Genomic DNA, 15192 nt, shown 5'->3' with positions numbered 1-15192 from the left:
TTCTCGGGGGCGCTGAAAGCATCACAGGCCCCAGCACTGGGCCTCGTGTGCCCCATCGAGACAGTGGCCCTGCCTCTAAGGAAATGCCCTTCTCCGGCCCAGGGGGCTCCCTGGCCTCTGTCCCTGCCTCCGGGCCCACAGCCGCCCCCCCCGAGAGCGCAGGCAGGGGCTGGCGCTGGCTGTCGACCCAGGCTCTCCGGGCCTCCAGGAGCCCGTGGAGGGCAGAGCAGCCCTGGGTCCCGCTTCCTTCCTGGGCCTGATCGTTTGCTTCGTCAAACCCAGACAGACGGGCACCTTGGCAAACTGGATTTATGTTCCATTTGATGTGGAGACGCTCTGGGTTGGCTCCAGGTACCCGAGGGCTGCTCGGTTAGCGCTCGCCGAGAGGATGGAGCTGGCCTGCCAGCTGGACCCATTCACTCCCTCGGGGGCACCGGAGAGATGGGCTCAAAAGGAGGCGAATTCGCTCCGTGGGGCGACTGTGATGAAGCTCCCCCAACTGGGTGGCTCAGAACGACACGTGTTCATCGTGGCCCAGCTCTGGGGCTTCCGAAGCCCTGAATCGGTGTCACCGGGCTACGTCGGGGTGTTGGCAGGTGTTCCTCCAGGGAGAACGGGAGGGTCCGTTTCCTGGCCTTTCTGAGCTTCCAGAGCCGCGGTCCCCGCATTCCTTGGCTTGTGGCCCCTTCCTCCACCTACAGCCCAGCGTCCTCTGGTCTCTGCTCTGTCTCCTCTGCCCCCCTCTCGTAAGGACCCCTGGGATTTCACTTGGGCCACCTGGATCATCCAGGAGACTGGCCCCCTCTCTAGACCTGGATTTAATCCATCTGCAGAGTCACTTTGTGCATATAAGGCGACATGCCCCGAACTCGGGGTTAGGACTGGGATGTCTTTAGGGGACACTACTCAGCCGACCCAGCTGGCCTGCCTTGCGCTGGTCACCCACGTTGGCTGAGCCTGTGTCCCCGAGGGTAAAGTGCAGTCAGAAGTATTGCCTTCGGGTGCTGTCATGAGGACAAAAGCTTTACTGAAACTGCCGGCCACAGCATGGAGCTTGGTGGAAGCTTCTGGAGCTACTCTTAATAGGGTGTTTTGGCAGATGGGTGCCAAGGCTGGGGTGGGAGCTCAGGAGCCCCCAGGCTCCAGGAATTCCATGCACAAGGGGGTCCTCTGTGTACCTCAGCTTCGGTTGTGAACAGAAGTGTCTGGAAAGTTTTAAGTAATACCGGGGCCTGGGTGTTGCTCCCAGCATTCCACGGCCAGTGCTCTGGCGGGGGGGGGGGGGGTCCGCTTGTTGGGATCCTCAGGGGCTCCTGTGATTTGAACACGGCCGTGGTGGAGCCCATGTGTTCAGGCTGGGTCATTGCAAGTGGCTGCTGCTTCTCTTCTTGCCGGGGTGGGGGAGGCGGTGGCTGGGCTCTTAGCACCACCTAGGTGTCTTGTTGGCTCGACTTGAAGGTGCTGGCTTTTCAGTGACTGGGCCTCCGTCACGCGCAAAGGAAGGTGCCAGATGAGATGGTCTCAGAGTATCCTCAGGCTCCAATGTTGTAACGCTGTGCGGGAATGGGCTTCCCACTGGGTAGCAAGGACTCCCTCTGCGCCCCTGGGTGCCCAGCATGGGCCTCCCGGGCTCCCTGCTGTAAACTCGGGTGCTGGGCTGGCGTGCCCATTTCCCAGCAGAGAAGGAACCAGAGGTCGGGGGTGGATGGCCTTTCCAGAGTCACTGTGTGTGGGGCCGAGCAGGCCTGGAACCCAGGGCTCTTGACACATGTTGGGCAATGCGGGGGTAGCGTGTTTTCTAGTCAGAGTATTTTGGTTGAAAGATGGGGCTGCTGGTGGTTGGGGCCCTCCAGGATGCTTTCAGTCAGGGTGTGTCGACATTAAAGAAAGCCTGAAGAATGCTCCCAGGAAAGAGGTATGTTTGGCTAGGTAATTTCACACTTTTTTTCTGGAATATTCCTAATTGTCTCATGGGAGAGGGGGAGGTTTGTGAAACTCTCCAAATTGGGATGCACTTTGGTTTCGCTGGAAACACTGGGAGAGAGTAGATGCTGGGTTATGTGGTACTGGTGTTGGGAGGGGCTGGGATGTTCCAGAGCCTTCCTGGGGGCAGTGAGCCTGGCCAAGGCTTTGAAGGGTGAGGAGGAGAGAAGGTGGTAGTCTGGCATGCTGGGGAAGGACAGGGATGACAGCAGACAAAGAACACTTGTAGGGGAGGCGAGCCAGCCGTGAGCCCCCATAAAAGAGCTCTGACATTGGGGCTGTATTAGTTCCCTTGGGGCCGTTGCAACCCAGTGCATTACTGGACCCTTAACCAGCAGAAACTGATGGTCTCATAGTTCCAAGGGTCAGAAGCCCAGGTGTAGGTGTGGGTCGGCAGGGCTGTGCTCCCCCTAGAGCCTGGAGGGGAGTCCTTCCTCCCCTCTTCCTAGTTTCTGGTGGCAGCTGGTGACCCCGGCATTCCTTGGCTTGCAGACAGATCCCTCAACCTTCTGTCTTCACAAGGTTCTCCCTGTGTGTGGGTCTCTGTGTCCAAATTTCCCCTTTTTATAAGGGCAAATTCATATTGGATTAGGGCCCACTCAGACGACCTCAACTTAACCACATCTGCAAAGACCCTGTTTCTAAATAAGGTCACATTCAAAGGTCCCAAGGCATAGGGCTTCCATATTTTGGGGCGGGGGAGAAACAACTTAACCCATAATGGGCCTAGCAGGTGAGGCTGACATCTCTTCAAACCCTTGATCACTAGTCATTCTCCCAATGAACAAGTAAGAGCAGGAGGCTTTGTTCTCTCCAGAGAGGAGATAAGCAGGTGACCTGCTGAGGCCCACAGCTGGCAAGTGGCAGAGCTGGGATCCAATTGGGGATCTTTCTGGAAAGGCCCATGGCTCTCTCCTCAGGCCATGACAACCACAGGGGTGCACTGTGCCACACGGTGAATAGGAAACCTACATTTCTCTTCCCACCCAGATCTGTGCAGATTCTGGGGCCTAGGAGAGGCTTAGGGTTTGCAGAGGTGTGGGGGGAAGAGTGGGGACAGCCTGGAGGGGAAGGGTTTTGCCACACCAGGCACCCCCTCCTGACTGTCCGTGGATTTCTTTCTTTGCCTCTCTCCCTCAACTACTCCAGGAACTGTCACGTTCTCTTTTCTTGGTTCTGTGAGCTCCTCAGTCATCAGGCCCCAGAATTGTGGATGAAAGGCCCAGGCCAGGTTCCAGGAGGAGGGCCCCAGGGAAAGTGGTTCCCCACAGCCCTTCTGAGAGATGGGGCTTATTTTTAAACCTAAACAGTTGGGGTGCTGGGAACAAACACAGGTGCGGCTTCCAAATTCAAGGGACAGGTTTAGGAATGCCCTAGGATGTGAGATTGTGTGTGCGCGTGTGTGTGTTTCAACTGAGGCTTGTTTGACGTATACCATTATGGTAGTTTCAACTGTGTAACACAAAGACTCAATATAAAAATTGGATTGTCTGGTTTTTCTATTGAGTGATAGGAGTTCCTTATGTATTTTGGACTTTAACCCCTTATCAGATACATATGATCTGTAAGTATTTTCTCCCACTCAGGTCAGCTTTTCCATTTTGTTGATGGTTTCCTTTGCTGTCCCACTTTTAGTTTGTCCCACTTTTAGTCTGTTTTTGCTTATGTTGCCTTTGCTTTTGGCGTCAGATTTAAAAATCATCCCCAAGACCGATGGCAAGGAGATTAACTCCCTCTGTTTTCTTCTAGGAGCTTTATAGTTTCAGGTCCTCTGTCTGTCTTTAATTGCTTTTGAGTTAGTTTTTGTACATTGTGTAAGAAAGTTGTCCAGTTTCATTCTTTTGCACGTGGTTGTCCGGTCTTCCCAGGACCAGTTATTGAAGAGACTGTCCTTTCCCCATGCATATTCTTGGCTCCTTTTTCATAAATTAATTGGCCGTATACGTGTGGGTTCATTTCTGGGTTCTGTATTCTAATTTTACGTCAGTACTATACTGTTTTGATTGCTTTTACTTTGTAATATAGTTTGAAATTGGGGAGCACGATACCTCCAGATTTGTTGTTCTTTCTTAAGATTGCTTTGGCTATTTTGGGTCTTTTGTGGTTCCATGCATATTTGAGGACTGTTCTATGTCGTGAAAAATGCCATTGGAGTTTTGATGGGGATTGCATTCAATCTGTAGATTGCTTTGGGCAGAATGGGCATTTGAGCAGCATTCTTCCAAATCATGAGCACAGAATATCTTTCATTATTTATGTCTTCGAGTTTTCTCTTCAATGTCTTACAGTTTTCAGTGTACAGGTCTTTCACCTCCTTGGTTAAATCTGTTCATAGATATTCTCTTAGGTGCAATTATGTGGGGTTGTTTTCTTTTCTTTTTTAAGATTTTATTTAAGAGAGATAGCATAGAGTGAGAGAGCATGAGCAGGGGGTGGGGAAGGGCAGAGGGAGAGGAAGAAGCAGACCCCCTGCTGAGGGGGGAACCAGTGCTGGGATCATGATCTAAGCCAAAGGCAGATGCTTAAGTGACTGAGCCACCCAGGTGCCCCAGATGGGACTGTTTTCTTTCTCTTTCTGATAATTGGCTATTATGTATAGAAACACTGCATATTTTTGTGGATTGATTTTGTGTCCTACAACTTTATTGAGTTTGTTGGTTAGTTCTGAGAGTTATTTGGGGAATCTTTAGGGTTTTCTATATGTAATATCATGTCACCCTGCAACTAGTGAGTTTTACTTCTTCCTTTCCAATGGGGATGCCTTCTCTTTTTCTTAATGCTCAGGCTCGGACTTCAGTACTATGGTGAATAGAAGTGGCGAGAGTGGGCATCCTTGTCTTGTTCCTGCTCTTAGAGGGAAAGTGTTCAGCTTTTCACCATCACGATGTTAGCTGTGGGCTTGTGCTAGATGGCCGTTATTATGTTGAGGCGTGTTCCTGCTATACCCACTTTGTTGAGAGTTTTTATCATAAATCGATGTTGAATTTTGTCAAATGCTCTTCCAGCATCTCTTGAAGATGATCACGTGTTTTTATCCTTCATTTTATTCATGTGACGTATCACGTTGATTTACGGGTGTTGAGCCATCCTTGCATCCCTGGAATGAATCCCATATTATTATGGCGTAGGATCCTTTTAAAGTACTATTGAATTCAGTTTACTAATATTTTGTTGAGATAATATTCTAACAGGCTTCTTAACCTTTTGTGTGCCATGGGCCTCTTTTTGGAATGTTTCCAAATGCCTAAAATAAAATACAAAGCGTTATGGGGCACATGGCTGGCTCAGTCAGTCAAACATCCTACTCTTTTTTTTTTTTTTTAAGATTTTATTTATTTATTTGACAGAGATAGAGACAGCCAGCGAGAGAGGGAACACAAGCAGGGGGAGTGGGAGAGGAAGAAGCAGGCTCATAGCGGAGGAGCCCGATGTGGGGCTCGATCCCACAACGCCGGGATCACGCCCTGAGCCAAAGGCAGACGCTTAACCGCTGTGCCACCCAGGCGCCCCCAAACATCCTACTCTTAGCTCAGCTCAGGTCTTCTCTCAGGATCGTGAATTCAAGCCGTGTTGTGCTCCATGCTGGGTGTGGAGCCCACTTAAAAAAAAAAAAAAAGTACAGAGGGTTATGAAGGAAACCAGTTATAGTAAATACAGCTCTTCCCAGACTGCCCTGGCTAAGGCAGCCTTGCTGCTCTGGACCACGCAGAGCCCACGAAGCTGCCCTCGCTGCCCGCAGAGGCTGCTAGGGCTAGCGGGTAGCTGGGTCCTAGGCAGGGCAGATTTGGGTGAGTCTGGGGGGGCAGCTGAGGTAGGTAGGGCAGGGCAGTCAGCGCGAGGCAGGCTGCGTGGCCTGGGCTGAGCGCCCAGCTCTGCATCTGCCAGCCGTGTGGCCCGAGCGAGGGCGGGAGCAACCGGGTGACCGCTGCGGCAACAAGAGCAAATGCTTCCTTCCACGGCGTGCACTGCGCCCGGGTGCTGTCCTTGGCAGGACTGCTTCGAGTCTTCGGCCCTTCCTCCCGCCCTGGGAGCTGGGTCCTCCTGTTGCCATTGGCGGGCAGGAGCCTGGACCCAGAGGAGCTGACTTGCCCAGAGCTGCCTGTCCCAAGTGTCGACACCAGCAAGGCTGCCACCCTTGTTGGAAGGCCGAGGGTTCCAGCTGCTGCCTCTGTTGCCGCCGCCCCCTTTCGTGCAGGTTTGATCTCCTTTAGCCCCACGCTCAGCTGCGTCTGTGGTCTCCCTGGGCTGTCTGGGGTCTGTGGTGTGTTCTTGCCGGGTACCGGAGCCGCCACCGGAACCCCAGGGTGCCTTTCCTGTGGGGCCCCGAAGTATCTGTGACTTCATCCCGTGTCCCTGTGTCAGCAATGGGCTCCACATGCAGCACAGACTCTCAGGCTGAACTCTCTCTGGCCCTAGAGAGGCTGGTGGCCCTGACGGTCCAGGTGATGGTATCCCAAGGTCACAGGAAGGGAAAAGGTGGCGGAGGACAGAGATGGTGATGGGCATGGGTGGGACTTAGGGACGGGTAGGAAGGGCCTCGTGGGAGGTGATGCACAGGTTTCTTGCCTGCCTGGGCCTCAAGGGCCATTCCCTGAGCAAAGGGACACAAGGGACAGGTGTCGCCCCGGCTGCAGGGAGCGTGAGCTGGGGGGGGGGGGGTGGGGAGGCAGGTGGCTGGGGTGGGCGTGTGAAAGAAGGGAGAGTCTGGGTGCTCGTGGGCCCCGGGGCGTGTGGGCCACCTGGAGTGTGTCGAGCGCTGGCGCAGGGCGAGAAAGGGAGGGTCAGCCCCAGCACGGCAGGCCGTGTGCTTCGCTCCTGAGCTGCCCAGCGCTGGCCCTGGCCGGGGCTCCCGGCCACCACGACGCAGGCCTGGGGAGGACCCCGAAGGCTGGTGACGAACAGCCTGGGAAACGGAGGCAGAGCCCAGGGACGGGTCACTACCGTTCTTTGTGGGTGTCTGCCCAATTCTCGCCTTCCTCGTACCCTCACAGCAACGGGGACATGGGGCAGTGCCCTCTTGCGTCACAGGAGAGCGGGCTGGGGACCAGGGAGGTTCAGGGACTCCCGACGTGCCTGAGGCAGGTGGAGGGGGATGCAGGGTGTGGGCATCTGTCCCTCTGTCCTCCAAGCTGAGCACTCTTCACACCCATCTTCCCAGGTGACCCAGAGCGGCTCTGCTCTCCTCTCACAGATAGACCGCCTGTACAGGAACCAGGGCCCCGCAGGATCGGGGGGACACACGCAGCTCCCGAGGCCAGGACGGGGCTTCGTGCGCTTTGCTTGAGGCCGTGCCCAGCTCGTTGGGGCCTCGCCCAGCACGTCTGTGCAGCCTCAGGTGGCAGTGGACTTCTGCCCGGGCTTGGCCGCCGTGGAGCTGTGTGGCCACGGGAAGGAGTTCACGGGCCCCCTGGGAGAGGCGGGTGAGGGGGAGTAGCGAACCTTTATGGAGCCCCTGCCCTGGGCCGGCTCCCAGGGCCCCACCATCTCTGAACCGTCCCCTCCTTAGAAGCCGGAGAGCGGTGTCCGCTAACGGGGGTGGGCAGCAGACTGTCAGCAAGAGGGCTCACCCTCCCCTGATCTGATCTGCGGAGTCTTTGTGCATCCTTTCAGCCTCCGGACGTGCCCTGCCCCTACCAGGGGGGCTCCCAGCAGCCAGGCGAGCACCTTTGGTGCTCAGATCCAGTGTCATTTTGTCCCCCGTGCCCTGCCACCTCAGGCTGGGGCAGGATCTCCCACCTCTGTGCCTGCTCTCCTGTCCCGCGCCTGCTGTCCTGTCCCGCGCCCATCCGCACATGTTGGCCAAGCACACGCTGGGCTGGCCAGCTTGGCATACAGCAGTGCAGAAAGTTCCTGCACCCATGGGGACTGCCCCCAGGGGAGGGGACACAACTGAGCACGCAGGCAACTTGAGGGCAGAGGTGACGGGGGCCCAGGAGATTCTGGCTTTCCTGCTTCGCTGGTCCCAGCCCAACAGCAGGGCTGGCGCCCCGGGCTCAGAAGACATCTGGAACGGCTGATGAGCGGTAGCTGGTGCGTCACCTCGGTTACTGGCAGCAGGCAGAAAGGCAACCCACACCCCTGGCTCGACCAGATTTCCAAGTGTCTACAACGGTCGATCGTGTCTGTACCCTGAGCTCCCCACACATGGCCTGGAAGACTAAGAACAGGCCATTTACAATAGAGAGAGCTTGTGGACGTGGTGGAAAATGTCCCCTGAAAAGTGATTCTGCTGACCTCTCGTCCCCGAAGCCTCCCGGGGCTCCGGTGTGGGTCTCCTTCCAGAGACCGTCTCTGCGCACCCGGTGCGCGTCCATGCATCTGGCTGGCCGCCCCCGCACTCGGGTCTCTGCAGCCACCCTGACGGGCCCCACCTCTGCCCACAGGTCTCCGTGCTGGTCCTCTTCGCCCTGGCCTTCCTCACCTGTGTCGTCTTCCTGGTCGTCTACAAGGTGTACAAGTATGACCGTGCCTGCCCCGATGGCTTTGTCCTCAAGGTAAGGCTCTGCCTCCCCACCTCCCCCCCGCCCGAGGCCCCCTGGTGCCTTCATGGAGGGACAGGCGCTAGAGCAGCGGGGCCCTGTGCTCTGATGGGACCCTCACGGGAGGGAGCAGGGAAGGGAGGCGGAGGGGCAGGGGGAGGAGGCGAGGTGGACCTGTAGCAAGGTGGCTCCTGGGAGTTGCCCTAACCCCGGGGGAGCAGAGGCCCGGAGGGAGGAAGGGCTCGCGCAAGGGGGACTGGGAGCAGAGCAGGGCACATGCCCCACACGCCTGCCTGCGTGTCCCTTGTCCCTCGGCTGCCTGCTCCGCCTGGGGCCCGCTTGGCTGGGCTCTCCGCGTGCAAATGCTTGCTTTGCTGTGATGCCTCCGTGTTCCAGAAAACCTGCAAGTGGCACATACACAGGGAACGAGAGGATGAAGTGAAGACAAATTCAGGGCGGGGAGATGAGGGGGAAGAGGTGAAGCACGAGGAGGTAAAAGGGACTCGCTGTGGACTTGGTCCCATTTCCCACGCACTCAGCATCTGGCCCCACATTTGGTTCTGAACTCAGAGCCACTGTGCAGAGGGACAAGGATCATTTCCAGGATCTGGTGCTGCTGAAATTAAAGCAGGAGAAGCCCACGCCGAGCACACACATGGCCGGGCTTGGCTTGTCAGCTGTCCCCTGTGGCATGGCTTTGGGCTTTGGTGACGGGAGGGACACAGAACTGTTGCACGAGTTAGCAGGCAAAGCCAGACTTCATGTCGCCCTTCAGCCCTTCATCTGCTCGGCAAGTCCGTGTGGCGTGTGCCATGTGCCAACGGCGGCCGCTATTTCTCCGGGTGCTAGAATCCAGCCAGGACTCGTGGGCTGAAGGTCCCCACCTTTGCGAAGCTCCCTGCTATTCGCAAAAGAAACAGGAAGTCAGTCGTATACCAAGTTAGGTTATAAGCACTGGAAAACAGAAGAGAAAGCAGGGTCAGGGACTGCAGTTTCTAGAAGGATGGTCAGGTTTGAGCAACGCTCGTAGGAGGCCAGTGAGGGAGCTGTGTGGGGACCTAGGGGGAGCCTCCACCCCGGCCCCCCACCCCCAGCCTTCAACAAACCCGTCTACCCCTGGGATGGCCTGTGAGAGATTGTGGTCTGCTCAGAAGCTCAGGAGGGCTCAGGAGGTACCACGGTTTAAAGGCCAACCCAGAGGGCCTGGGGCTTCGCGGAGGGGAGGGCTGGCCTTGACCAAGCAAGCCCCTTAGCAGACGCTGGAGGCCAGCAGGGCCAGCCCAGGTCGGGTAGGGGAGCAGATGTGCACACGGGTGACAGCGGGGCAGTGCAGGCCTGGTCGGCCTGGAGGACGGGGGGCAGGGCGATGTGAGCCCGCTATGGCCGGACTCTGTAGCACTTCACGTGCCAGGCAAAGGTCCCCGGGGCAGGGGAAGTGACGGGACGGCCACTTGGTGGCCCAGGGAGGCTGGAGGTTTGGTGAGATGGCCCAGGAGGCTACCGCAGGCAGCCTGGGGAGAGACAAGGGTCTGGCCTGCTCAGGGTGCTGGGGATGGAGAGAGGACACCCACGTGACTTGGGGGGGAATGTGGGGGAGGAAGATGCAGGGGAGGAGTGGGAGGGGAGGACCTGGTCCAGAGCCTGGTGACGCAGAGGGGCTGATGTCATGGAGAGGAAGCAGAGCAGACGCAGGAGCGGCGCCCTGATGGGAACCGGGTGTGCCGAGGACAGCTTCCCGGGGACCGGACAGACTGCTCGCAAACCACTGGGGCCAGCCACTCCATCGGGAGGACCAGGGCTTACTTCCGGCTCATTCTCTCCGGGCCGGGCAAGCTGCCTGCCTGGGGTGGGGGCAGGCTACAACTGCCCGTCCGGCAAGGCCCGTTCTGCTGGAAAACCGGGTCCGGGCAGGTGGAGTCTGAGAGAGGAAGCCCGGGTAGGGGAGAGGGCCGGTATCTGGTGCCCGGCCCGCCTTGGGAATGGAGAGCCCGTGATAGTCTGTAGCTGCGTCTCCTGGGACTTCGGCATTTTCCGTTGGCCCTTCCGTCTAATTGGGGGCAGGCCCGAGCTCCCTCCCTCCCTCCCTCCCTCGGGCACGTTTGTGCTTGCGCAGGTCACACGCAGACCCCAACAGCTTACAGAGGCTTTTACACTAGGATTTGTGAATGCTCCCAAAAGCCTTCTGGGTAGATAGCGTCAGATCCCCGTGGGAGGATGCAGTACAGACGCGATCGTCACCGTGTCCGAGGTCACACCCGTGGTATGAACGTACATTTAGCGTATACGTACGGAGTGCCACTGCGGTGTGCCCGGCTGGGTGCTGGGCTCGCAGCGCCGGACAGGAGGAGCCAAGGCGCTGCCCTTGCGGCCTGTGTTCTAGTGGAGGAGGCGAGTGGCAAGACAGGCAGATGCCCAGACGGTGTGAACGCTAAGTGCCAGGCAGAGAAGAAACCAGGGTGACCGTGAGAGCCTGGGGTCCCCTCTTCCGGGTCATTTGGGGGTGCAAACTGAATGAGGAGTCAGTGCAGCCAGTGGGTGGTCTGGGCAGGCATGGACTGAGGACAGACTGGGCTGGGGTCCTATGGACCCCCGGAGCCAGAGGGGGCCCCGTGAGAAGGGCGGATGGACACAGGTGCCACAGAGGTCCTGGCATGAGCCCGAGGGCGGGCGCCTGTGCCTGCGCCGTGGGTGAGAGGAGGTCACGCTCACTGGAGTGTCACAGGGGGATTTAGGAAGGCGGATACGGGCTGGGGAGGCAGCTAGGTTTCTGCCTTTTTCCTGAAACCATGAAGTAATTACAGGAGTCTCACAGAAAGGTTTCAAATGTAAGGGGAAAGTGCCCAAACCCCACACTCTGACATGTGGGTAGACCGTCGGCAGATACATGCGTTCGCACCGTGGATCTCACGCGCGAGGAACACCGACTAGCGCGGGCCGTGTGCCAGGGGCTGCGTGGAACACGCTTGCTTGGGTCACCGCGCTGGGCCGATGATCATTTCATGCCTGAGGCATGGGGCGCCGAGAGGTCGGGTGACCTCCCCACACTCGCCCACAGAGGGGTACGTACGTGGCTGTGGTTTCTGGCCCGAGAGGGGCTGGGTCAGAACTTCCTGGGAGCCGCCAGCCCCCTGCTCCCCCTGGGACTGGGGTTCTGGCCTACCACCAGCCCACCACGGCGTCTCCCGCACGTTCCTCCTGCAGCCCGTGTGTGGGCGGCGGCGGAACCGTCCGTCCTCCCCGGCCTGGCCCCCAGAGGGCAGGGCAGGTATTCTGTCGGGTCTGGAGGCCCCGTCCTGGCCTGGCGGGGAGTCTCGCACTGCCCAGCATGCGCTGGCCGCCTCAGGCCATCTTGCAGGACCCGGTGCTGGCGAGCGGAGGAGGGGAGGACAGAGCGAAAGGCGGGTGGCGGCGCAGGCTGCGGGGGTGGCCGCCTGCCTTGCTGGACGGGGGCTGCTGCTTCCTGACGCCCAGACGTGGCTGGGTTTGAGCTGCTGCTGAGACAGCGTCCCCTTGGTGGGGCCCCTACAGCTTCTGCCCTTTCCTGTCCACTGTGTGAGCCACCTCGTGGCTTCTCACCTGAGCGGCCCATCGCTGCCTTTGGTCCTCACGGCCACCCAGGAGGTGGGCCTCCCCAGCCCCGTGTCGAGGTGGGGGAGCCGAGGCTCCCTCTGCCTCCCCCACCGACACGCTGGCCGGGTGGGATGGACGCTGCAGGCCTCTGTCCTCTCCCGGAAAGAGCTCCCTGTGTTCCCAGGGGGCCGGCAGGTAGTCCTGCTCCTGGTATTTCGGGCATCAGTGAGCAAGGGGGAGGAGGAGAACCACGCTCCACAGGGCGGGCAGTACTGGGCTGACTATGTTCCCTTCCCATCAGCACTCAGCCGGCAGCACCGAGCCCCTCGGAGCCGCCCAAACAGGGAAACACCCATGGTGCCCGCCTGGGCAAGAGGCGTGCGGACGTGCTGTAAATTCTGCGAGACCCTGGTGCTCTCTACACATCCCAGCACCCCAAACTGTCCTGTCCTTCACCCCCTCACTATCTTCCCAGACCCCGCAGTGAGGAAACAGTAGCTTGTGGGCCAGGCACTGGACCAGGCACGACACCACGACATCTGCCAGCAGTCACGCCAAGCAGGCGCGGACCTGGCTCCGCTGAGAGGCCAGGCCTGCCACTTCCTCGTGTTGGAGCCGCAGAGCCTGGGTTTCCTGGGTGAGGGCCACGGGCTGGGACAAGCAGGCTAGCAGGGTCAGTTTCATAGGGCCCGTGGCCTGGGTTGTGGCACCCGGGGCCTGGCACGGGGCTGGCACGAACGGCTTCTGAACATGCTGTGCAGCCCACCTGTGGGAGAGCCACTCCCCGGCCACGCCTGTCCACTTCACGCTGACACTCCCGTGGCCGCTGTCTTGGGAGAACCATCCAGGCGGAGAGGGACCTCGATCATGAGGGAGTCTCAGCACACGGGAGCTCTTCTGTGACCGGGGGGTCATGCCTTCTGTCTCCACACCTCACGTGCTCAGTCCTGTCTGTGTCCCTGCCTCTGACCCCAGGCAGACGCTAGGCTATGTGGACCCGCGCGCTGGGGAGGCCTCCAGGTTCAGAGGAGGACGTTAGTGTCGCCCGAGAGGCTGTCGCGTAGGCTGTGGCGCTCACCTGGTTTGGGTCACGGCAGCCCTGCCAGGCAGGCCTCGCAGCCTCGCTGAGCACTGCCGGAGGAGCACCGTGGCCCAGCGCCGCAAGGGAGCTGAAGGCCGAGGTGGTCACGGGGCAGGGCGGAACCCAGTGCGCCTGGGAGCCTGAGCGCTGAGCTTCGCTCCTGAGGCCTGAGCGCGCCGGGCCGGGCCGAACGCAGGCTGATCTAAGCCGGTCAGTCCTTGGGGAAAACAGCGGCTCTGCTCCCTGGGCCCAAGCCGGGGCCTACTGCCTCTGCTCCATACTGTCCTGTGTTTGAGTTGAGTGGGTTAGCTGTTAGCGGCTTTGTATGGTGACACTGTGTGGGGTTCTGGGAGCTCTGACTGGGAGGCCCGGGCTGGAGAGTTACTCCCCCTCTCTGGGTCTCCCTGGCCCCGTCCATAAAAGTGGACTGCTAGAAGCTTCCTCACAGCGAGAGAACGTGCATGGCAAGCACTTGGCAAACTGTCAGGGACGAAGAAAAGGTCAGGAGAACACCAGCGGGGGACGTAGAACCCCAGTCCCAATTTCTTTGCTGCCAGAGAAACGGCAGGTGGGCCTCGAATCTACAGGAATTCAAGGACCTGCCTTTAGCTTCCAGAAACTGAGGAAAAGCTGGGCCCAGGCCCGGACGAGGCTCCTGGAGAAGGTTCCCCGGCTGCATCCGGGCTGGCCCTGAGATCTCCCAGCACCCGCGTCCACGGTGCAGCAGCTGTGGCCGGCCATCCATGTGGTGACCCGCGGTGCCCAGAGATGTGGTCATCAAAGGACCCATCACACTGTCCACAGGGTGCCTGCCCAGGGGAGGTAAACAGACTCTTTGAGCAGCTGGGTTTCTTGCTAAGCCCCAGGAGTTGGTCAGAGTGCCGTGGCTGGTGCTCGGGCTTCAGATCCCGGCCGCGCACATCCCGGCAGGGTGGCCACGGCCGAGATGGACGGTGCTCAGTGTGTCGAGCCTCAGAATCATCTGGGGTGTTTAAACATACAGATTGCTCCCGCACAGATGTGCTGAGTCAGACCCCTCGGGGTGGGCGGGGAAGCTGGGCTGTGAAACTCTCCCTGGTGACTGTGGAGGTGGCCGAGGCCAGGCACCCGTCTTAGCTGCAGTCTCCCTTCACTGTCGGACACGGAGGCCGTGGCGTTCGTGTGTTGCTTTGGTTGCTCGGACACACAGGTAATGTGGCTTCCACAGGACAGAAGGTCGACCGCTCTCACGTTAAGGGTCCAGCTGGAAGGTGGGGAGCTCTGTGAGGTCATCCTAGAGCCCCGATTCTGTCTCTTGCTGCCCTGCCAGCCCCCAGGGTATTGGCCTTCCCTGGGCCGTCAAAGCCAGCCGAGAAAGGGCTGCGGGAGAGAGAGCGGACAGACATCCACTCCTGTCCCACTGGCCAGAAGTCAGTCCCATGGCCTCACCGGGCTGCCAGGAGAGCTGGGAACTGATAGCTGGGCACCAAGTGTGTGGGGGGGATGGCTGGTGGAAGACGATCCACAGCCCCACCCACCTTCCTCATGGGCTTGCTGAGCTCCACATCTCTGGTGTGGGCTGGCCACATCAGCTATGGTGGGGCAGTGGCTTCGGTTGGCTCCTGGACTGACAGGGAAAGGCAGCCTGGGGTGCAGGATCTTAACGTTTTGGGGTCCTAGACCTTCTAACAGCTGATGAGAGCTATGGACTGGTCCCCCCCGCCCCTGAGCTCCTCAGGGTTCCGTGGCCTGTAGGGGCGGAGCGTCTTCCTTCGTGGACAGCTGCCTGGGATAGCCCTCATCCGGGGTCCTCGGGGACGTCCTGCTGCTCTCTGGATCACCAGGTCACACTGCTCCCTAACAGGACCTTGCAGGCCTCATGTGGCTGCCTCTCTGACCCAGGCCACCCTTCCCAGTGTGTTCCTCGTGCTTCTGCTCCCTGTGTGCGAGGCCAGTCTCCTCTGCCTCCAGTGCCTCCCCCTCCCCCGGATACGGCCTACTGAAAACCTAGCTCCCAGGAGGCCTTTCTGACTCCCCTCCCTTCACTATTTGAGTATGTTGTTTCTGGTAGATGTAAAATAAATGACAACTAGCGTTAAG

At 59.0% G+C, this 15192-nt stretch overlaps 1 protein-coding gene across 1 annotated transcript in view; it reads left to right on the top strand.

The window, feature by feature from the left end:
- NSG1 (neuronal vesicle trafficking associated 1) overlaps positions 1-15192 on the top strand; it is a 30520-nt gene that overhangs the window by 13606 nt on the left and 1722 nt on the right. The window contains exon 4 of the mRNA XM_026514396.4: positions 8367-8477. Coding sequence (XP_026370181.1) covers positions 8367-8477 — 111 coding nt within the window. The remainder of the gene's footprint in view (positions 1-8366; positions 8478-15192) is intronic.

This window comes from Ursus arctos, unplaced genomic scaffold (assembly GCF_023065955.2).
Source record: "Ursus arctos isolate Adak ecotype North America unplaced genomic scaffold, UrsArc2.0 scaffold_9, whole genome shotgun sequence".
In the NCBI taxonomy this organism is placed as follows: Eukaryota; Metazoa; Chordata; class Mammalia; order Carnivora; family Ursidae; genus Ursus; species Ursus arctos.
The sequence above is the reverse complement of the archived record's forward strand: the minus strand, read 5'-3'. Positions and strand labels throughout refer to the sequence as shown.